Source organism: Magallana gigas, chromosome 5 (assembly GCF_963853765.1).
Source record: "Magallana gigas chromosome 5, xbMagGiga1.1, whole genome shotgun sequence".
Taxonomy (NCBI): Eukaryota; Metazoa; Mollusca; class Bivalvia; order Ostreida; family Ostreidae; genus Magallana; species Magallana gigas.
Genome location: NC_088857.1, coordinates 16,531,265 through 16,556,112, shown reverse-complemented (window position 1 = coordinate 16,556,112; position 24,848 = coordinate 16,531,265). Strand labels below are relative to the sequence as shown.

Here is a 24,848-nt window from a genome sequence, read left to right as displayed (position 1 = left end):
CGACTGAGACTTGCTGAATGCAATCAAAAAAGGCGAAGGCGAGAGTGCGATGATGCGAAGGCCAGAGTGCAAGTTGGGAAGGAACGATAGTATTATCGCTCCTACGCCTTCGCACTTTAGGCATCACATCTTCGCGCTTCATCGTCGCATCTTCGCACTTTTGCTCCTTCGCCTTCGCACTATCGCCTTTGCAACTTAGGTCGAAGTGGCCCTATCGGAACACCATGGCCATAGATATATGTGATTGTAATTGTTAAGATGACAACCATACCCCGATGCAATACGTCAATATCTTGTTATAACGGAAGGATTTTTATTTTCTAAGATATACCCCTTCTTTCACTTTAAGTTTATTTGAATATGAATTATGATTTCTGTTACTTTCTGTAAACTGCAGCAGTAAAAATTACAATAGTGTAAAGACTATTTCACAAATAATAAAAAAAATATACTGAAAAACTTTAATCTACAAGGGGGTCATTATTCTATAGGGGTCACTTTTCTTCATGTGGAGTGTGCTCATTTTTATGAAAATGACACTTATTCTTCAGGCAAAGGGGTCATTTTTCTACGTAGAAAAATGACCGGGGAGTCATTTTTCGGCGTAGAATAATGACCGGGGGGTCATTATTCTACGTAGAGAAATGACCCCCGGTCATTATTCTACGGGGGTCATTATTCTTCATTACACCGGCACAACAACTTTCATACTGTCATACACTTGCCTTAGGTAATAGACTGTATCATTAGTAGTTTAATGTCAGTATTATTTTTTGATTGAAACAGGCTGGTACATGTATCTGTGATAGTTACCATGACGTAATTAACAATGAAAAAAAATATGTCATTCTTGTTTTAAGTTTATACTGTTATACCTTTCTTTAAAATAGGGAATTTAGAAAAATTCGGTCTTCAAACTTGAAACAAGGTCTTTTAAGCGCTTGAATAACTCTACAATGCGCCTTGTATGCGATGCGTCACTGTGTTGAAAACGTTAGCCTCTTTATCAAAGGATGAAAAAACCTCTCCAAGATTAGACGACATAATATGTTTGTTTTTCGTTTGCTCGGAAAAGAACTAGCCATGTCAATTTCTTTTTTGATCATTTGTCTCTTCGTTATTTCTACGTCTAGTTTCCCAGCAAATGACTTTTTAAAGGACACTGGAACTGAGTCACACGGTGTCATTACATTGGAGGCCATTTACATAACAACTGCAACTTTTCTGGACAGAATGCAGCTTGTCAATGACACAAGGAAATCGCCAGGCCTGAAAGTTTTTGAATATTTTGGCACAGGTAAGACACTAGAATAGGATAAATTTTACGCATTATCTGTCAGTCTAAATTGTAAAAATGAAATGAGAATCTTGTCAATAATGAAACGAATTGATAACATAACGTGATACTTGAAAAAGTAACCTAACGATAGTTGGATTGCAAGTGTTTAGTTTATTTTAAGACTGTAAGGGAATATTTCATTCGTTTCAATTGTTAATTATATCTATTCTACCAGCATTCCTTCCAATTTTACAATTTCCGCTGTTCAAGTTTACTGCTTATTCTAAATCAATTAACATGGCTCCGTCTGTTGACAGTTTGCACCTAGCCGTTTTTAAACTATATGGGTTAAAAAAAATGTTGACATAAGAAGCATGGCCTTTTGTCATTAGTGCATGATTTAAAATAGAAAAAAACCCATTTATTCACGTTTTGCAGATAATCAGTATGTTATTTTGAATTACAGAAATACCATGGGACAGAATTGAAAGAAAATCAATAATAATAAATAATATGCATGGTCATGATTAATAAGCAGAGGCTATCTGAAGTCCTTTGTATCAGCACATGTGTATTTAAGACTGAAGTTCGTTAGAGTTTCATAATGTACTTTAGACATTAAGGAGATACAGCACATGTTTTATGTTGCTTATCAATTCTCTGAGTTTGTAACGGATTAGATTTCTGGTGCTCGTGAGTAGAGGATGTGCAATGTGCAGTGATCTAAAACCAAGTTTTTAGGTCATGGTCGCAGATCTTTGAAACAAAATCCTTGAATTGATTATGTTTAAATCTTTCTTTGCCACATGTAGCTCACTCATCGCGGAAGAACACCAAAGGGTAAATTGTAAGTCAAAATTCAATGTCAAAGTATACGTAGTATGTATATTTGTGTAATGGCCTGGATATCTTTAATTTGTTAGTTATGTACAATATTGTTCTTTTCATCTTTCTGTCATTTGCTGCCAAGCTCACATTTCTTTAATCAGCCTTTCTTCAAAGAAACAATATATTCAACTAGATCGTTCTCGTTGCGAGCAACGAGTGGGTCTTCCGTCCGATTTTTGAGTCAATGAGATAAAATCCTTCACTTTTAAGACAAAATTGTTAATCAACTCAAAAAATTAGGGGAAAAAATTTCGGCACCCGAAGCTTGAACCCGGGTCGCCTGGGCACATGTCCACGACTCTTAAGACTGAGCTACTCAGACTCTCGCTTCAGGTCTTTGATGCTTAATATCTCGGGAACACATCAATCGATTATAAAACAAATAACATGTTCTGAATCAGTAAAAGAGTCTCTATCAACCCGTTAGAAAAATACATAAAAAGCAAAAAGTTCAAAAAACCGATTTTTTATCTTTCCTTCCGGTGAGGACCGGAAGTGACGGCGGACGTTTTTATGACCATGTTGCAACAGGTAAAATTGATGTTTATCCTCACTGAAAATTTCAGCCCTATATCTTTATTCATTTTTTGGATCTCTAGCCGACAAAATTGACTTTTAAAAATCGTAAGCGGACGATAACTTCCGACCGGAAGTGGTTATCAAAAAATTGAAACGGTGGTACAAAGTTCAAATGCCGACACATCAACCCTTAAAATTTGAAGAAAATCGAATGAGCCATCTTCGAGAAATCGCCTGCACAAAATTTGTAAGACAAAAAAAGAATAAAAACTAGACACAATCTCGTTGCGAGCAACGAGGAGGTCTTCCGTCCGATTTTTAGAAGAAAATATGACATCATCTACTTTGATTTTCGACAACAAAACATGATATGGAAAAAGGAGTGAAGTACTAATGCTTTATTGCAACGCTTTTTATAAGTTCTATTACATTGCTTTTTTACATGCTTGAATTTCTTCCAATTAAAATTGAAAAGATTAATTTTGTTTACATCTGGTCCCTAAAAACCCAAATTGAGTAACGCAAGAGAAAATCATTATATTGTAAGGATATAGAAACGTGTTATACCTAATCTAGCATTCATAACCTTTCACAAAATGGCTCTCATTAAAGGGCTATAGATAAAAGATTTTATAGCTCTTTGATCCCCTAATTAAAGGGAACAGCCCCTTTTTCTTGGAATCAAATGAAAGGACATTTAATTCTGAAAACATTTTGTCAAAAACAAGTGTTTAAAAATTCGTTAGCGTTCTGGAGATATATGAGAAAGAAGGTTTTAGGGGCTGATCCCTTATCTCCTTATAGAGGCCGTTTGGCGAAATTTTGAAGGTTGCATATGATTAAGAACAAATTTTCCTCTGTATTGCATTTCAAAATATTTTTTCCTTTCTGAGATATGGGTGATCAAAATTTGGGACTTTTTGTCCCTAAAAACCTTTAATTACGAAATCATTACATTGTTTGGATGCATAACTGTGAGATAAACATATTAGCTTCTATAACTTTCACAAAATGTGTCTCAGTTAAGGGCTACAGATTAAAGACCTTAGAGCCCTTTGGTCCCCTTATTCGAGGGGCCAGCCCATTTTTCTACATATTAAATGAAAGGTCATTTAATTCTAAACAAATTTTGTTCAACAAGTGTTTAGAAATTCGTTACCATTTTGGAGATATATGAGAAAGAAGGTTTTAGGAGCGGATCATTTATCTCCTTATAAGGGCCGTTTAACAAAATTTGAAGGTTGCATATTGTTAAGAACATTAATTTGAACTACTTTTCCTCTGTATTGCATTACAAAATATTTTTCCTTTCTGAGATATGGGAGATCGAAATTTTGGACTTTTGGCCCCCAAAAAACCCTTAATTACGTAATACATGACAAAATCATTACATTGCTTGGATACATAACTGTGAGATAAACATATTTGCTTCTTTAACATTTCAAAAAATATCTCTCAGAAAAGGGCTACAGATTAGAGACTTTAGAGCCCTTTCGTCCCCTTATTTGAGGGACCAGCCCCTTTTTCTTGATTTCAAAGAAAATGTCCTGTAAATAGAAACTTTTTTTACATTACATGTCTTAACAAAATATTTTTCAGAAAAGAGATAATTAAAGAAAACCAGAAAAAATTATGACGTTTGTCTAATCTCAATTTTCGGGTCCAGGCGAGCTTCGACGCTTTTTGCGATCGAAATGAATTTAAACCTTCATGCACATTTTCAGTCTTCCGTCTACCATCGCTGAAAATTTCAAGTTTATATCTGCTATAGTCTAAGAGGAGTACTGCCGACAAAATACCCCTCTGAAAATCGATAAAACGACTATATCTCAAAACCGGAAGTGACGTCATCAATAAAAAAATTTGCAATACAGTTCATATCATCATCTATAAGATCTGAAAGTTTTATGAAAATCAATTGAGTAGTTTTCGAGATCTCGCGTGCACAAAATTTGTAAGAAAAATTAATAATAAGAAGAAAAGTGAAAAAGAAACTAGGGTCTTCCGCTGAAGACGGAAGACCCTAATCAGTTTTAAATGAGCAACAGATGTGATAGCAATCTAACTTCGTAATTATAGTTATATCAACTTTAACCCTGTATGATTCATTGAATTGAAATGAATAATTGAATAATCTATTTAAGTCTTTACGCAAATAAATTTCTTTGACGAGTTTTCTAACACATTTTCACTGAATACAAAACATTTAAATGACATAAATTTGAAAACAATTAAACAAAAAAACTATAGTCTGTCCCAAAATATTTCTGCTGCACATTTGGACGATTTTTAATAAAAACACACTTACCTGTGAAAGAAGTGCAATTGAAATAGTTGAAAGAGATATTTTCCAAGATAATTTCATTGACACATTATCATCTTTCACTCGGAAAAATTGACAGGAACGAAAACAGATTCCTTACGGAGATTTATAATGGGGAATGTTTACATCTTTTCTCCATTCGGAATACACTCGGAATACATCGCACAATATTTCAACGTTATCATCCGGGCTTGCTGCAATGCAAAACCTCCGTAGACATCACATTTTTTAGCATTGTATTGAAACCTGATAAGCTAACAGGGGCGTTTTGACTGAGAAATCTTGGAAATTTTTCATACTTTTGAATGAACGTCGTTTGAATCCTGAGGTATTTATAAATATCAAACAATTAAACCAAACGTGAATCCAAAATATCTTGGGACAGAGTATAACAAATAAACAACCAATGTTTATTATATTTAACAACACACCATACTATGAAATGCACGAATTATTTCAAAGTAATATGTTCTCAAATGTGATACAAAAAATATTTTACTGTTATCTGAGACAGAAGACACAGGGTACATTTCTTTTCAATGTACAGTGCCCCAATGATACAATGGAAAGGACATGAATGTCCTACATACACTTTTCCAAGCTTTTCTTGGAAGAACTTCCCTAAACGTCCTTTAACCTGGCGTAATTGCAAGTGGTTTGTATTTTCATACTGTTTATATCCAATTAAATCAGATATTTTCTGCAAAATATTGTACTTAGGTCAATATATAGAGCCAAAGTCCATGCCATCATACTACTGAATATGTAATTATACATTTTTGTGTTTTAGATCAAGAATCTAAACAACAATTTACGAAGATTATTCACGAAATAAGCGGATACGAAAGCATTGTTCAAAGAGACAAAGCAGATAAATCATTTTTTCACGTCTATGGAGAACAAATTCAAATAGGTATGAGGTCTATTGCAATGCTGTTAGTGTGTTTCCAACATCTTATGAAAAGAACTGAGAAAAGTAGTTACATGTATAAGGTGAACAAAAATAAACGGGCACAGCTGGTGGCATGATTGAGTTGACTGCTATTTGGCTTTTTTTCTTTACAGGTCACTTCTTAATTAAGAACATACGAAGTAAGATAAAAGATTTATCACGCAACAAAACGATAGTGAAAGCCAATATCTCGTTCATTCGAGAACTAGTGGCAACAATTCTGTATATTATACAGGAATTTTACAGAAATACAAACTGGATTGATCTTCATGGAAACACAATCTACAAAGATTTTGGTAAAAACAATAACACTTTGACTTCAATACTCATTGACCGTAAAGATTATTGTTTTCTCTCAAACCTTAGGGACTGTTATCCCTTGGTTATTAAATCTGCCACGATATAACAGTTGTTTCTGACTTACTTTTGATCGAAATTTATCAAAAAGATGCATCTTAGATAAAATGTTGCTTGCTTTGTGAAAGAATTTTTCCAAAATCTAAAGTTTACATGACTGTTTTGAGGAATGTTGCATCATATTTTTATTTTTAAAATGGATTGGATAATACTTATATGAATACTTAGTTCAAGGTAGAAATTACATTTGTTACTTCCATCTTGAATCGGCCGTGGTTTTTCGCTTTTTTATTTAAACATATAGTAGAGTTCACTGTGTACAATTCTTTTTTTACTTATCTAGAATGAATATTTCACTAGCCAAATGAGCAAAGGAAGTGGGCCTCTTGTAAAAAAATTTTCGTAACAAGAGGAACATATAAACATGGTATATTCGTGTCAAGTGAAATCGACATTTTGTTAAGAGCTGTTCTTAAACTGTACAATGTAAACCGCGTTACAAATTCGTTTTTCTTCATTTGTTATAATCAATTTCGTACTGACATAAAGCATTATTTAACTTACAAGTTTGCAGGAAGTTTTCAGCTTGTTCCATACGCTTGTAACATTGTCGTTGTTGTTACAGGTCAAGACAATGTTAGCTTGGCTGCAGTTGCTGGCCTTAGGGACAAAACGTGCATTAACTGTAGATATGTAAATGGGTAATAATTTCACCGAAAATATTGATAACCTCTTCATTATCTAGCTAGCAAGATATAAAAAGGGGTTCCATTTGGGTATGTTAGAAACGTCAAAAGAAATGTTCGTTAAATGACTTGTATGGATTGTCAAAATTGTTACATATTTGTAGGCATTAAATATTGATAAATAAATTATTGGAAAAAAAACAACTTATATTTCAAACTTATATTTCAAGTGTGATTGATATTTGATAAACAGCAACTTTATACTTCTTCATCACAGTAATGTGTCGATGTAACTTTTTTCTTCATTTTTTAACAGAATGAAAAATTTTGAAAACAACACTGTTGGTTTAAACTTGAATAGTGGCCACCGATCGGTACAAAACGTGACGAAACCGAGTGAGGTTCCAATTTATTACATATTGATGATTTGTTTACATTTTATTCAATTTCTAAAATTCCAAATACTTTTGTATTGAAATATACATTGACAATTTAACCAGTGGCTTAAATGTTTCAATGGAAAAAAAAGTCTTATTCGTAGATACATGTATTATTGAAAAAAAACTTTGTGGGTTAATATATTGGTTGACATCGAATCTAGTAGTTTTGTTTTTTTTGTAAACCAAATGAATGTTCCATTAATTTTATCTTAGTTAATAGCCTCAGTAATGAAAGTGGTAGTAAATGCAGTCATGGAACACGAGATGCCAGTCGAAATTTGAAAGCTATTGGTGGTACCTTTAAAGAAAGCTCTAACCAACACGAGACACCTCACAGCCATCTTCACATTGTCGCAGCAGAAGCAGCAGTTAAAGCTACGGTGTACTACTTAGTTGATGCAGGTTAAATTGCTTAATCAAATAATATAAATGTCACCTCAATTAACATTTTTTTTTAAATACACAGTTTACCAAATAGTGAGATTTGTTAAATATCAACTGTAATGATATCATACGTTTAATGCATGATTTAAATAAATTCAAATTTCGATGGAAATGATCTTAAAATGTGCACTACGAGCAATCTGAAATCAAAACATGCAAGTATGACAATTTTAAAGTTTCAAATTGCAATGTCCTGTTAAAATTATTTTGAGTTTAGATAGAGGACTTCTGAAGCTAGTAGGTCCAGATGTTTTCCGAGATATATTTGGCATTCACTCGAGAGAAGAAATAGTGAAGACGTCACTTACTTTTGTTATTGAAGTCGCTGGCTCCATCAGCTACGACATTGAGAAAGTCAAAATTGCTACTAAGAATATATTGCATGAGGCCAAAGCCTCCAATTTTCTTCCGAGGAAATACGTTTTGGTAACATTTTCAGACCAAGGTTTGTATTATTCCCCATTTACATTCTTACTCATATTTGAAGTAGTCTCATATAACTTCTATATTTTTTGCATTTACTGCCACCCATGTATTTCAAAATGTAAAACATGACATAACTCTTTACTTATATCTTAAAACAAATGTCCGACAGCAAATTTGACGACCACGAAAAGCACAACTGTCTTCCAAATTATGTTAAAATGGCTTGACGAGATCACTGTGAGTGGAGGAGATGGTTGTGCGGAATATGCCATGACGGGAATACTGAAAGGTAAAAATAAAGTGAATCATGAAAAATTAATAGTCTGTCACAGTATCAATCTGATGATCAACAATTTTGAGCAACGTGGATTTTGGGTGTTTTGCAGGCATAGAAATGTCTAACAATAATTCCAACATTTACTTCGTTACTGGTGCTGACGCCAAAGATATTTACTTGAAGCAAGATGTTATTAATGGACTGAAGACCAAAAGTTTAAAACTTATTGCCTTTCTTAATGATAATTGTTCCCGGAGAATAAAAAGGGGTGCTGATGGTAAGAATACTCTGGGATTATATATATACATGTATATATTTTAACTGAACACAATTTTGATTGTTATAAAATTTATTATTCACGCAAGATAATATTGATTACATGTAATCAGCATTATTTTATGTTTAACGGTTTAATTTTGGATTACTGTTGATATGCCTAACAATAGAAATTGAAAAAATAATTTGGCAGTAGTCAGAGATAAAAGGGGGATAATGCGAATATGTGAATTTATGTCAGATTGAAGACAAGTGATTTCACATTATCCACGCAAAGTTCTATGTTTTATTTTATGCTGACATTGTTTTAAATAAGTAATCCTGTCTTTTAACGATTTTGACAAATGTAAATTTCTATATATTTAAGGACAGTATTACCTGTCTGTAAACCGTGGTGGTGGTTTTCAGTTTCACCGAGTGAGAAGGTCGAGTTTAAGTGTTTTTGAAGCGATTGCAAATGCAACAGGCGGGAAGGTTTATGAGACGACAACAGCCAATGTTGGAGAAATTGTAGAGAAAGAAATAAAGGTACACAAATGGACTTAATTCCACATTTGATAAAGACGTTCATGATCACTGTTATATATAAGGCAACTGTATTTACAAGATTCAACAACCAAACAATTATTTGATTCATGTTTAAGGACACATTTCCATCTTCCAACGCTTTTGTTACATGGTTTGAGATACAAGCAACGTCCACACACGACGGCAAAATCTTCATACCAGTAGATGATTACATTAGGAGCCTGGAGATAATGGTCAAAAATGTCTTCTCCCTGTCTGAGTTGGTGTGTTATTATCCAAATGGTAATGGGGTTTTTTTTTAAAGAAATTTTATATCCAGCTGAATAATATATAATAACCAAAGCTCAATTTAACATTATAATTTCAGGTACGAATGTTTCGTTTTCGCTAAAAAATGAAAAAAGTGATCTTTCGAACAACGTCTTGACGATATCGGTAAAGGTAAGTGCGTTTTAGTGTACTTTTCCTAAAGATAGTCAATGTTATGTTTTTATGTACATGTATTCTCAATACTGAGACTTAGCAATTATAACTATCTGCGTATTTGTGAGCAATATAAGCAAACATATACATAACAGCAGAAAAGATAATATGCAATCTTCCGTATTGTATTAATGAATAATCCAATTTTTAATACCTTTGTATACTTTCACAATTACATATCAAAAGAATCCTCAGCCAGGACAATGGAAACTGGAGAAAAAATCCGCTTACTCTTGGGTCATAAACGTTACAGCTCAAAGTGCATTGGATTTCACAGCAACTATTTTAGAAACTAGCACAGATGGTAATTCCTATCACCTATCAGGAAATCCTATTGAAGGTACAATTTTTCACCATTTTCATCCTTTTTCTCATATCTTAAATTGATAATTTTATCCATTTCATTATCAATTTCTTTTGCTACAGGCAAAATTTATTCCGTTGCTGTTGATATTGAAAACTTGGGTACAAAGTCCACATGTACAAGTGTGGCTTTATTGGATGAAAACGGGAATGATGTTACGGAAATTTTTGTTTCTAGAATGTATTTGATGGAGATTGCTCGCTATATTGGGGAGTTCACTCCATATAATAGGGTAAACATTAACATGGCACCAACATTTGTCTTTCTTTCTATCAAGGATGTCTGACTCTCTTGGTTTATCAAAAAAATCTCGATATATGCTTGTCAGATAAAACTCTTATGATGAGATTTACTAACGTAAAAATTACTGAGATATACTGCATCATAAAAAGTTAAAAACTTACAATAATCATAATTTTGTGAAAATCTGACTATACATTCTTAATTTTTAAAAAATCAAAAATGGGAATGTGCTTTTAACGTATTTTAACGTTTATAAATCTTGTAATGTCAATTGTATTTTTATTTTAGTCAAGCTATGTGCAAATACGAGGAACGGATGATCAAGGGAATCATTTTTTGCGAACAAGACCTTTATTTATTTTGCCGGTATCCGTCCAACTTCATATATCTCCTCTTCTGGGTAAGCACTAGAGCAAAGTAGAGAGGTATTTGAAAAATTTCGCCTGCATCTAACTTATTTAAGATCCCAATTATTTTACTGGATTGATGACATTCGTTTTACATAATGCACTACAATTCTGCATGAATTACTTTTAGGAGATTTGCGACTTCATGATGCTAGCAACATAACTTTCTCCCTTACAAACATCGGTGAAGACCTACTTGATTTTGTCATCACGATTACTGATGGCTATTCCGACATCAGTGTTCAACGAGGTAGTTTAGATGGCGGAAAGGTTTATGGTGGTATAATCACGATAACCCCGACATCCTTACAAACTTTGTAAGATCATAAATCTATTCATAATTTATCTTTTACTTCTATCTGTATTATTGAGTGCACATACCCGTTGTTTTGTTTTTGTTATTTTTTTTGGCTTGTATGTCAAGAAAATTTTACTGAACGTTTATATTCCCTTTTTTACCTGATACAGCAAGCGAGTCATACCGGTAATAGTCACACAATCGTGTTTTGCTACAGTTTTTTTGGAGAGTCAGTGTCTTTATACTAATTTTATACGTTAATATTGATATTTTTCTAAATTGCGATACTTATCCATTCATTACAGAACATTAGACTTTTTGGTTACTCTTGAAAACTACACAGGAATTATTCAAACAGAGAAAAGACGATATTTTGTGAGTTTATTATCAATTCAGTTACATTTACATCTGTTTTAGTTGACGTAATATTTTCTAAACACTTTTTTTTTTCAACCTAATAACCATTTTATTTCTCTTGAGCGTGTGTTTTAACTTCAGTTCTTTTTCTAAAGGTTATGGACTCACGAACAGCACACTGCATTGTCACTGAATATCCAAAGATTTGTCCTACAGAGGCGCTTAATACAGGAAATTGCACCTTCTATAAATGGAACGGGTCGGTACAAGTTTCCTCGGCGACCATCAGGGAATCACTCATTAGAGTATCTACCGACAATGTTATTCTAGATCATATGAATCTAACAGACTCAAACTTCTCTGTACCTATATTGATAAGGTAAACACAATGTTTGACTTATAAGAAGAGTACACAACTTGAAATAATATTAATATTATAAACTTTTGAGCAAGACTTCCTAAACAAATGAATTACGTGATGTTGAAAATAAACAAAAACAAAAGTACTGTGGATTATTGATACCTATTTTACAATCATTCTGCCGTAAGTCATTGTTGTATTCAAACTATCGTTTTATTACATTACAAACAATATGGATTGATACCTCCTTCACCACACTTTTTTTAGTGGCCATTGCTGTATTCAAACTGTCGTTTTATCCATCATCGATAAGGACGGGTTTTTCGACCAATGCAGCTTTACACTCTCTAAACAACCACTGACCATTGTGCAATACCACACCACAACAGAAGAACTGACAACACTCAAAGAAATCACATCTTCACACGTAAGGGCAACAGCAGATATTTATATCATGATAATTTCAGTATTATATATATATATAATTTTTTTTTTCAAAGTACATGTATCAGCACTTGCTAAACAGGCAACGTAATTAGTCAAAGCAATTCTAAAAAAAACCAGAGATGTTTGGAAAACACTTATGCCCCCTCCCTTGGAAACATCTGCAAAAAAAATTAACGGAAACTACAAATAATTGAAATTTTTCTACGTTTAAGGCACATAACTCTTTCAAAAAATGCTTGAACGTACCCAAAATTAAACTTGACCTAGATATTATTATGATAAAACTATATATTAAATTTCATTTCAATAAGTGCATCCTCTGCAAAGAAAATAAACGGAAACTTCAAATAGTTGGAATTGTTCTACGTCCAAGGGGCATAACTCTGTCGAAAAATGCTCGATCGTATCCAGAATCGAACTTGACTTATATATTATTATGATTAACCTGTATACCAAATTTCATTTCAATATGTGCATCCCTTGCGAAGTAAATGAACGGAAACTGTTGGTGGACCAAACGACCGACTGACAGATCGACCCACCGACCGACAGACAGCAGCATAGCAATATGCCCTTACTTCTTCGAAGGGGGAATAAAAAAAACCATATCGACAGTTAAAAATGACAATATATCTAGACTGCAGATACTTGAGCATTTCCAACTGTGGTATCATTATATCACTAGTACTTTTGATTACAATTTACCATTATAGTTTATTAGTCTTTGTATAGATGTTTGGCACGGTATCTAATAATTTACATTCTTCACTTATTTTAGCCAGCTACCCAAGATGGACATTCGAAAGTCATTGGAATATCCATTGGAGTTAGTGTTCTTGGAGTAATACTAATGTCTATCATTGTTTGCATAGTCAGGAATGTCAAAGTAAGATGTCGCCAAAAAACTCCGGTAGAGTTATCAAACTACCGTTCTCTAGAAAGGAAAGAAATGGAAACTACAGAAGACCTCGAAATACAGTCTGAACGTCAGAATTTGCTCATTGTTGATGTTACACCTGGAATCAACGAAAACGAAGATGGGAACGACAGCAATTCAGTGAATGTCTCCTATTGCAAAAAGGAGGAACCCAAAACAGCTGAGAAACAAAAGAGTTCTTCAAAGTTTTCAGATTACGTAAACGAAGAAACTGACACCAGTAGTGAAGCTGCAACTACTCAAAAGTTGCAGTCACCGATGAAAGATCCAGAAAAATGTTTTGAAACAAAAGTTGTTTCAGAGTCGTCAGTTTGCCCGAACGAACAAACAAACAACGAAGATGACACAATAGTGATTTCTGGCAGGCGTGGACACAAGGAAATCCGTGAAACTGGCATTCTATAAATCAGTTTTGTCGAGAGATCTATTCTACTTTCAACCTCTTTCCTATAATTTAGTTACCTGTTCATTGACCTTAATTCATTATTGTCGATGAATTATTTGTTTATTTACTTCAAAGGAAATTACAATTATGTTGTTGTTTTGATAAAGAAATACAGCCATGAATTAAACATTTATGCTAGAAAATAAAAAGAATGAGAAGAAAAACGTAGTAATTGCACCTGTTTGACCCTCAGGAATTTCTTATTGTTTGTCACCTTTACTTGCATGACCATGACACAAAATTAGTGATAACAAAAAGTAGGGAGGATATCGATACATGCCAGTCGTCCATCATTTTAGTGTAGATGTAAAAAGAACATACGCCAATAAAGGAATAACACACACACACACACACACACACACACACACACACACACACACAAAATTACGTACATGATTACATAGCTGCATAAGAATACAATATGAATCCACAGGGGCCAAGCCCGTTTTAACATTAATTTCAATGTAACCATAAATAAAGAAAGGGGTCGAACTCTTCAAAAGCCTTATAAATCAATTGATATTTAAAACAATCGCAATATGCATGTATTTTTCAGAAAAGTAATGTCTGAGATACACTCGTGCCGAATTTTAAGTTGATGGGTCTTGAAATAGCGGAGATATACGTCATTATTCTCTCCAAACTGAACCTTTATTCTGCTGCCACATCAACTTCTGACCAGACCGGCCATTGTGATCGCTAATGTTAAACTTAGTTTCATTGGTTAATATTCCTAATGGTCCAGTCAGAATCAGTCGAAGACGTGAAAATGGCTGGTCCTGTCAGAATCAATGTGGTTGCAGAATAAAAGTTCAGTATGGGGAGTATTTAAGGAATTTTATCGGAATTTTGTATGTAAGTAGCGTGTGTTTGATGTAAGATTTTAAAAGTTGCAATGACGTACATCTCCGCTATTTCAAGACCTATCAACTTAAAATTCGGGTTTTGTATATTTTTCCTGCAATGATCGCTACCTTCATAAATTAACATCTTTCTTGTATTAAGAACAAATGTCAATAAAAAAAAATCTTTCTTTAACTAATTAATAAATTAAATTACTGTTAATGTACATAAATACGTTAGCTAATAGAAAAAGCAAATTCTTCTCCTGTGAGTCTGACTTTGAGTCTGGCATCATCATGATTATTTCGTGCAGTCCGTGATTTTACTTAGGTTGTTGTAGGTTCAGACAAATCGATAAAAAGAGCGTGTCAATTTCAGTCCTGTCACTTTCAGCCGCTGTAGATTTCGACCAATCGATAAATGGGACGTGTAGATTTCAGTCTGACTGTTTCTATAGAGCCATGAATTAACTATAACTTTCCTAGAACTATAGGAAATTATACTTGGTACATGTAAATATAAATTTATAAACACAGTGCAAACTTTAATACATACATGTATGTGCACAGTTTGTTTACATTAGATATTGAATTATTTTCACATTCCCTGTTATGAACTCAGCAATAAAGAGGTTGTCTTTGGTGTCCACACATAAATCCTGTGGACGCTGTAAATGGCAGTTGTCAATGTAGCGGAGGAAATGTCCGTCCTGATCCAGAATGTGAATGCATTGGTTGGTAAAGTCTGCTGTCAGGATCCGACTCTGGCTGTCTGTAGTGATGCCACATGGCTTAAACTGTCCCTTAGTAGTAGTGGGAAAACCAGTGTAGGTAAACCGAAGTTTCCCGGCTTGATTGACTACCACTACTGCACAGGCTACTAAGTCTGAGACGCAGACATCTAGGTTCCTGTTTTCGCTGATGTATTTGGAGTTGTTACATATTAATGTTTCTTTGTCAAAGCTAAAGGAACCGTCAAGTGCAGATGAGAAGAGTGGTTGTCCTTTGTCATTGAACTGAATACTTTGTACCGCTGTGGAGCCAGAGTAACGCCCGACTTTTGCTTGTCTCGAATCATCACTGTCCATAGAAACCAGGAGGCCACCAGTGGAGGTACTACAAACATCGCGAGGTTTCCACCCTCGTAGTCTTATCAGGGTCTGTATCTGTGTATTCTTCACTATGTTCACAGTTCTGTTTCTGAAATCAGTGTAAACTAGATCCCCACTCATTGTAACTGTTACATGCGTTTCTGATGGTTTGTAACCTGACTTGGTTGGGATTGACTTCGCTAGATTTCCCCCGAGATCATAGAGTCTTATTGTATTCTCACCATCACCACAAACCCATATTTTATCATCCCTCAAACAAGACACGCCACATAATCCTATTTGTTCGGTGTTTATATTGGCGATGAGCCTTGGTTCATCAATGAGCGGTCTGTCTGGAAGGGAGGACTCGGCACCTGGAAAATTCATTGTGCAGCCAGGTTTCTCTGTTTTAAAAGGTACTTTTGATATTAAACCAAACTGTTGAAAAAGCTGTTCTTTGTTTAGCTTCTGTGGGGTAAAACTCGGCAATGAAATAGTGAGTCTAGGAGGCGGTCTTCTGAATTGTGCATTCCTAGATTTGTAGGCAGAGACAAGGCTGGCATCATTAGAGTTTAGTGATTTCTTCAGATCTGCAATGTTCTGCGTGATTTCAGAAATGGTGCGTTTGATTTTATCTTCCTCTTTTTTAAGGACATCCAGGTGTTTGGAGTCCATTTCACCGAGATCAACTTTTAGTTTCTGTATTATGGTGTCTATTTCTCTGTGCAGGGCTTCTCCATGTTTGTCGATTGCTGTTGTCAATTTCTGCGTGTTTTTATTTAGATCAGCTTTCTGCATTAGAATTGTAGAGGCAATCTCTTGGTATTTGGGATATATTGTTTTCTCTAGTTCTTGCAAATCTCTCTGTATAATGGATTTTTTGTGTTCAATACTTTCCAAAATGTCAAATTTTCTGTGCTGTTCATGTTCACTAGAAGATATACATTGTGAACGAAGTTCACATTGTTTTGTGGAATGTTTTGGACATTTAGGATAATAAGTAGTTAATCCACGGTTCTCAAATGAAACTACTTTGTGTTCTATAGATGGATCAGAGATATGTTCCCTCACACAGGCTTTACACAGATGGATGTGACAAATATCACAATGCAAAGGAGGACCAGGGGTCTCGCAGAGACGACACCGTAACACGTCTTGAAGCCAAGCTCTAGAATCCATGGTCAGACACCTTACTTATTGCAGAAGAACCTTAAAAATAAACAAATTTCTAAAACCGTTTAGGTTTATATTTTTAAAGCAATAAACTGTCATTTTTTGTGCAAAGTACATTATATACATGTACGCAGAGTTACTGTCTGTTTTGTAATTTTTAAACATTTTACATTATGTTTGATTGAACAAGTAGTTAAGGTTGTTTAAACATTGCATACAAAGCGGGGTGTGGGGGTATGAAAAAATACAAAATGAACACTAAATCACAAAACTAAATGTACATAGTGCGATTAAGTAAATATCCCCCCCCCCCAAAAAAAACCCCCAATTTTTTCTTAATGTTTGTATGGTTGGAGTGAGATGTCTGATTAAAATTTACTATTTTGCTATCTTTTTCTTAATATTTTAAGCAATTTTGATCAGAAACAGTTAAATGGAAGGGCATAATTGGAACACATTACATACAGATCCGGTGTAATGAAGAATAATGACCCCCGTAGAATAATGACCGGGGGTCATTTTTCGACGTAGAATAATGACCCCCCTAGTTGAAGTATAATTGGATTTTTCTGAAGAAAAAAGACCCAGGGGTTATTTTTCTTCATGTTTAACACGAAGAAAAATGACCCCCATAGAAAAATGACCCCCCCCCCCCGTAAACATGAATAGAAATTGGTTACACCGTATCCAAGAAATGACTTTGAAATTTACTTAATTTTTCACTCTGTTCAACTGCTTTTGAAGTTATAAACACCGAATTTGTAAATAAATCGCTGTATATTAGTTTTGCATATTCGTAGCAGGCACACACAAAACACTCTTATATTGCCACAAATTGATTGTTAACAGTTACGTCACTTCTCTCATCGAAATACGGCGGGAAATGGCGCAAATAAAGACAGATTCATACACAATGAGGATATTGTGTGATAATTAACGAACAATAATCATGAAAGAATAATTGTTGTAATAATATAAGCAATATTCACTGGTGAATGAATTGTCAATCTTAGAATGATACATATATATATCTTTATGGAAAAAGACTAAGGGGACAAGTTACGTGGGAATATGAATTATTCTTATTTACATTTCTTGAGGAAAGTAATTTTTAAAAAATCCTTTGCATTAGTTTTATTTTCTTCTACTTGATACATGAACATCAATATTCTAAACATTCGTTGTAATGTTGTATTTGTAATCATGAATAGACTTTATTCTTTTAGAGCAAATGTGTGAAGAGTACCTGACTATAGTAAATCTTAATACATAATAAACACTGATCGATTATAATAAGAAAAGATTGTTTCTAAAAGGGTTGATAAGAGGTTAGGCCCCATGTTCGGGGTTTATATCCCCTTGATTTTGATCACACGATCTTTATTGTATCCAAAGTTACCAATGCTCATACAAACTAGTGATGCATTAATCATCTTGATATTAACTAAACTTACTAAAGTATGCCGACGATAAAGTAAAATGTATTTTCTGTACGAGTTCTCTCAGTACTTTGACGATTTTCCTTATTGGCTGTTAACCTCTACTGGCGTAATGGCTGCTGTCAGTGCCTACTAACTTCAGCTTGGTTATAATGCCTAACATTGGAGTAAACTTTTCATATTTTTGGTTTTATCATTAATTCCGCGTGATGCACTTGCATACCCAGCAGTTTGAAATAGTTGAAATCCTCAATGCAAGTATAATTCATGAACAATAGGAAGAATGTAAAAGATGCGACGGCGAAGCGCGAAGATGCGAAGACGAAAGTGCCAAGTTACGAAGGCGAAGAAGTGATACTACTATCGCTTCTTTGCCTTTGCAACTTCGCGCTTTCGCCTTTTTAGCTCACCGAGACGAAGTCAAGGGGAGCTTATGCTATATTCCCGGCGTTGGCGTCCGGAGCTGGTTAAAGTTTTTGGTGCATGTCCTGTATCGAAGCTATTACTACTTCACCTAACCTGAATGGATGGTGAATCTTATGATACAGATGCACCTGACAGGCATGGATGCTGAATCAGAGCCATAGGTTGGGGATGCTTGAGGAGGTAAAGGTTTTAATTGCTGGTGCCCCTGATGATGATATCTTAGTTATTACTGGTCCTAACTTCACCAAACTTGCATGGATGGTGTGTCTTATGATACTGATGCACCTGACAGGCTTCAATGCTGAATCTGAGCTAAAGGTTACGGATGCTGGATGAGGTTTAGTTTTTGGAACAGGTCACATGTTTTATAGATGATAGCTTGCATAGTTGATTTAACTATATTATAAATGAAATGCAGAGGTTGCTTCAGATGCAGAGCCTGATCTCCATTATCAAGGACGCTAAAGAAATCTCCTACCTCACTCAAACCTGCTTGATAGATACATGTAGTTGTTGTTAAATGATATAACATGATTCCTATGATATAGTATTGTATGATATGAAACACTATTGTTTAAAAGGATACAATATAATACCATATGTTATATTGTAAAACGTTATATGATACGATATAATATTGTATATTTTTTTTTATATTTTATGATATGATATTGTATCATGATATTGTTCTGTATAGTATTGTATATTATGATACAATATTGTATAATATTATATTGTTTTATTAATTAATAATTAAATCACATTAAACTATTACATCTGATATTGCAATATATAATATTGTATCCTATGATATAATATTGTATATTCTATGAAATTGTATTATACAGTATTGTATATTATGATATTGGTTTCTGTAATATAGAATTATATCAAATGAAATTGTATATATGATATTGTCATATTAACGAATATCGTATCATACGATATTGTATTATATGATATTCGTTAATATGATATATAATCATATTACATGAAATTGTATTTTATGATGTTGTAATATATATTATTGTATCATATGATACAATATGTACAATATAATTGTAATATATAATATTTTATTTTATCCCATGATATTGAATCCTTTGATATGATGCAGTGTTGTATCAAATTATATTGTATCATATAATACAATATCATATTATTTATCAAATATTAAACAGTATCATACAATACAATATCATACTATATTATACAATATAATAACACAGTTTTCAATGTTATGATGTATTATTACAATATGATATTGTTTCATATAATACTATATTGTATTATGTTTTATGATATTGTATTATTTGATCAAATACAATAATGTATAACACAATAAAATGTCATATCATACTTTACAATATCATGTCTCACAATTTTTGTACGGTATTTTATGGTATTATATGATATATATTGTAGGTATGATAGGATGCAATTTTTAATCTTATATAATTGTATTGATTATCATTAACATTTGATCATATGATTATCATAAAAAATTTTAACAGATGATATACGATAATATGTCAAAACAGAATCCATGAATATCCAAGATCATAAAGGATGGTTTTCATATAATATGATAAAGGTGGTCTCATAAAGGTTAAAGGTGATGCCTCAAAAAGGTGATGCCTCGTCTCGGTGAGCTTTGTAATCTCTGATTACCTATGTTTTATAATTGCAGAGCTCTCTATCGTTTAAGGGTTCCGAGGCATATTTTGGAAATTTTATTTTTATAAAATTAATAAAATTAAATTATTCAGGGGGATAGGGTCCGGACCCCCTCTCCTCTTTTACTGCGTGAAAAAATTAATATTGAATTTTCCCGGGGGACGGGCCCCCTCTCCCCCCCCCCCCTGGATCCATGCATAAGCAAGGAGTGTCGCATCATGAAATAAGAATGTTACTGCATGTGTTTGGTTCACGGTAAACAGACGGCTGGTAAGTGATAGGAGTCTGGAAGAGCATACATGTATGTACACATTATGGTGGACATTAAATTTTGTGTGGAGTATATAATGATTAGGCATAGCCAGCACTGATAAACATATATGTCACATGTACACATTATAAACATTCATAGTAAGCGCGATGGCCTAACGCATGCGTACCAATAATAGCCTGGATTAATCGAAAAGCCTTGGTGAGTACGGTGCCTGCATTAAATTCTATGTAATCGACCGAGACTTGCTGAATGCAATCAAAAAAGGCGAAGGCGAAGATGCGAAGGCCAGAGTGCGAAGTTGGGAAGGGAAAGTAGTATCGCTCCTTCGCCTTCGCACTTTAGGCATCACATCTTCGCGCTTCGTCGTCGCATCTTCGCACTTTTGCTCCTTCGCCTTCGCACTATCGCCTTTGCAACTTCGCCCTATATTAAGGTCGGAGTGGCCCTATCAGAACACCATAGATATATGTAAATGTAATTGTTAAAGGGGCGTGGTCACGATTTGGTCAAATTCTATTTTTCTGTTTTCATTATTTACATTGCTTAAGGAAAGTATTTCTACTGATCAAATGAAATTTGAGGGTCAGTTGTAAAGTTATAAGCAAGATACAGGGCTCACAATTCTTTGTCATGTAAACAAGGCTCGTGCCCTGTTGTTGTTTACATAGGTTCAATATACCAGTTAAAAATCTTTTTCAAGCTGATTTGTCTATCTTCTTTTTCATTTTAAGCATAAATAAACAGTTCCTTACGTTTAACACATTCATTGGGTCTAAAATTAGAATTTTACTTCAACATTCAAAATGTAACGAATGACACTCAAATATTTGTTGCCTATTAAAATGCCTTACTAAAGCATTGTGAACATTAAGATCGGAATTTTTTTTTGACTAAAATCGTGACCATGCCCCTTTCAGATGACAACCATACCCCGATGCAATACGTCAATGTCTTGTTATAACGGACGGATTTTTATTTTCTAAGCTATACCCCTTCTTTCACTTTAAGTTTATTTGAATATGAATTATAATTTCTGTTACTTTCTGTAAACTGCAGCAGTAAAAATTACAATAATGTAAAGACTATTTCACAAATACTAAAAAACATACTGAAAAACTTTAATCTACAAGGGGGTCATTATTCTACAGGGGTCACTTTTCTTCATGTGGAGTGTGCTCATTTTTATGAAAATGACACTTATTCTTCAGGCAAAGGGGTCATTTTTCGACGTAGAATAATGACCGGGGGGTCATTTTTCTGCGTAGAATAATGACCGGGGGGTCATTATTCTACGTCAAAAAATGACCCCCGGTCATTATTCTACGGGGGTCATTATTCTTCATTACACCGGCACGTAGCATCGTTTTTGAAAGTGGGGGGGGGGGGCAGACTCATCCAAAAAATCTTGACAAGCAAAAAAAAAAAGGGTGGGGGACCTGAAAATTCTAAACCGGGGGGGGGGGGGGGGGGTATACATTTTTACTTCAATTTCACTGTTTATTTCCTTATTGTCAATTCAATTTCTCTTGGGTCTCCATGCTAATTCAATAATATTTGGTATGTAAATGTAAGAAAATTCTTTCCTGCGCTACGTGCCTGCAGATACAGAAAAAGTCTCAAAAAGACTCAACGTCCCTCCCCTCCCTAGCAAAAAAAATTACATCCTCATTTTGGCTGATATTCAGATTGGCTTGATATTTGGTCTAAAAAGGGCGTCCAAAATACTATCCCCCTCGCCTAACGCCCTACTATAAAGCCACAGGTCTACATTTACAACGCGTTGAGAGTATTGATTTTTTTTCTTGCTAAAGTCAAAATATCATTAAATACAAACCTCAATCCAATATGGCGTGTTTATTACCGTCTTCCTTATTGGTATAAAGAGTTAAAATAATTTACTGTTTCCGGATTGTTCACTTCCTCTCTTTTGTGACCCTCTGGGGTGAAAATTTGCATTTTTCATTGGTTAGAGAACAGTACGGCGCAAAGGCGATAATTTTCTGATGATATTTTTTTTCTCTCTCTGCTCGTCGGAGATTTACGGAGACAGCCGAGCGTCTGGTTGAACGAGACTAATTCTGACACTTATTTTTGTGTTATCAACATTGTTGTATGCCTTATTATATCATGTATTATTGTATTTAGATGCTGATCACTATTTTTCCGTATTTTTACCTCAGTATGATCGATGATTGCTTTTATCTGTCACCTCGATTGATGAACTATGTCCTCGTAGCGAACTTCCGTATTCAAGTATATCGCTACGCGCACTACTTCAGAAGGCGCTTAATTTCAAAATTCCTTTAGTGTAAAATATCGCAAGGATGTGTATTAAAGCTATATGCGTATTTTGACTTAGAAATATGTGTCCGTGTAATTAAATTAATCCGGACAAGGCTTTGTATAGGAATAAAATGTTTATTTATTATTTAAATATGCTTGTTCGGAAATTAGGAAACTTGTCCGGAATGTCCAAAATCCGTACAGATATTTGATTGGTTGTTAGTGTCCGGACAGAAAAGGACAAGTACTCATTGGTTGGAGAAGTTTATAAATATAGGCTAGTTCCAGCAGCAGTATCACTTGATCACTCGATCACATCCCGTTCAGTTGAGCACTCCTCTGAGAACTCCATATAAGGTAGATAACCAAGATGAACCTGGTCGTAGACGATGCTAATTTTTATAAGGACTTCGTCGTCCGGACAGAATCCGTATAGTATAACAACCATGTAGACCAGTCTTTCCAGTGTTATAGTTCTAGTTATTAGTTGTGGTCTATAAAAGGAACTGTTATATTTATTTGAACTGTTTCAAGTTTAGAATTACGAGTTGTCCGGATTGTTCGGAATCCGCATTATTGTTGTTCGGATTTTCTTAGTTCATAAGTTCAGATAGGTTATTCATTTTAATAACGAGTTGTCCGGGTGTCCGGATAAGACTGACTAGATTATTTACAGTTTACTGGAAATTATGAGGACTTAATTAGCATACTTAGTAGAAATGGGGTGGGGGTGTGATTTTACCAAGATAGAATTAGACTGCGTGTGTCGAGTTTAGCTGTCCGGATCGGCGCAAGTTTATGCATTTTTAATATTTATTATTCAGTACAATTCTTATACGCTGTGTATTGTTGATATTGAGCTTGAGAACGACAAATCCTGCAGATACGAGAACAAGTAGCATTTTCTTTATTTTTATGACGAGTAGTTTTTAAAACGGTGATAGCCCCGGGTTTCAGGTTGTATTGTTTGAAATTGTCAGCATCTTAGTCTGTGTTGTGATATTGATATTTTGCCATCCTGAATAGATTGTGTGTTAGAAAAACGGTGTTTTTCTTTTGTGGCAAGGACCGCTCGACTTGTTACAATAACAACTGTATGAAAGAAATTCAGGATTGAATTTTTCAGTACAACTAGTTGGAAGCAATATTCTATAATATTAATTGAATTTTTTATTTTGGTATTGTTTATGAAAATACAAAATCGTGAAAATTTGATACGGTATGTCTTTATGGTCTTATATCAGTAAATCAGTTTGCAGATAAGGAAAAAAACTAATATCAGAAAAACAAAATGCTGAATATTGTGGTATCAACTTTGATATTGTAAAAAAAAATACGACCCTTTCTAAGATTTCTTTTTCCCCACTATAGTCGATCCCAACTAACAGGCTCGTGGTACGAATTTATCAATTTAAGGCACAGCACAGCACATATAAATCAAAGTACTGAAGAACTGACGGGAGTTGATTTTGTCGATATTTATCTATTTTAAAATCAATGATATGTTATTTTGCATGACAAGTTTCTAATTTGAATTACGCACATTTTTATAATATGAATTTTTTGGACTTTTTCGACAAGAATGTCGAGAAACCCCCATATGAATCATGTTAAAATAATATATAGGGATAAAATTAATTCAATCAAACTATGTACCAGTAATAGAAATATTTCTCGAAAAAAGTATGGATCCAAGCAATATTGAACTCTAGTCTCGTTCAACCAAACGCTCAGCTGACACCGTAAATCTCCGACAAGGATTTACGGAGATAGCCGAGCGTCGAGTTGAACGAGACTATATTGAACTCTGGAGTAGGAATACATATGACTACAAAAATATATTTTAATTGTTCGTACCATTTAAAATCTGACTATTTTCAAGGTATTTATAAATTCCTTGAAAAAC

General features: G+C 34.1%; 2 protein-coding genes across 3 annotated transcripts; one reads left to right on the top strand and one right to left on the bottom strand.

Moving 5' to 3' along the window:
- Positions 1–696: 696 nt before the first annotated feature.
- Positions 697–16,108, top strand: LOC105337051 (von Willebrand factor A domain-containing protein 7). 2 transcript variants are annotated; one of them, XM_066083937.1, is made up of 21 exons: positions 697–730; positions 1,134–1,297; positions 5,800–5,922; positions 6,075–6,257; positions 6,944–7,019; positions 7,321–7,400; positions 7,658–7,846; positions 8,106–8,333; positions 8,484–8,603; positions 8,701–8,868; positions 9,235–9,395; positions 9,512–9,677; positions 9,763–9,836; positions 10,065–10,218; positions 10,305–10,474; positions 10,774–10,885; positions 11,023–11,209; positions 11,496–11,565; positions 11,703–11,926; positions 12,176–12,335; positions 13,134–16,108. In XM_066083937.1, the coding sequence occupies exons 2-21, from the start codon at positions 1,234–1,236 to the stop codon at positions 13,695–13,697; spliced, it is 3,273 nt and encodes a 1,090-aa protein (XP_065940009.1). In that variant the 5' UTR covers positions 697–730; positions 1,134–1,233; the 3' UTR covers positions 13,698–16,108. The 2 variants fall into 2 exon arrangements, with proteins under 2 accessions (XP_065940009.1, XP_034329492.2); XM_034473601.2 differs by lacking the exon at positions 697–730 and having other exon boundaries at positions 953–1,297.
- On the bottom strand, positions 11,703–24,006 carry LOC136269470 (uncharacterized). Its single transcript, XM_011441609.4, has 2 exons — positions 22,494–24,006; positions 11,703–16,879 (listed from the first exon to the last, which is right to left on the bottom strand). Exon 2 carries the CDS (start codon positions 16,847–16,849, stop codon positions 15,155–15,157), a length of 1,695 nt encoding a protein of 564 aa, XP_011439911.3. The 5' UTR covers positions 16,850–16,879; positions 22,494–24,006; the 3' UTR covers positions 11,703–15,154.
- Between the last annotated feature and the right edge of the window lie 842 nt (positions 24,007–24,848).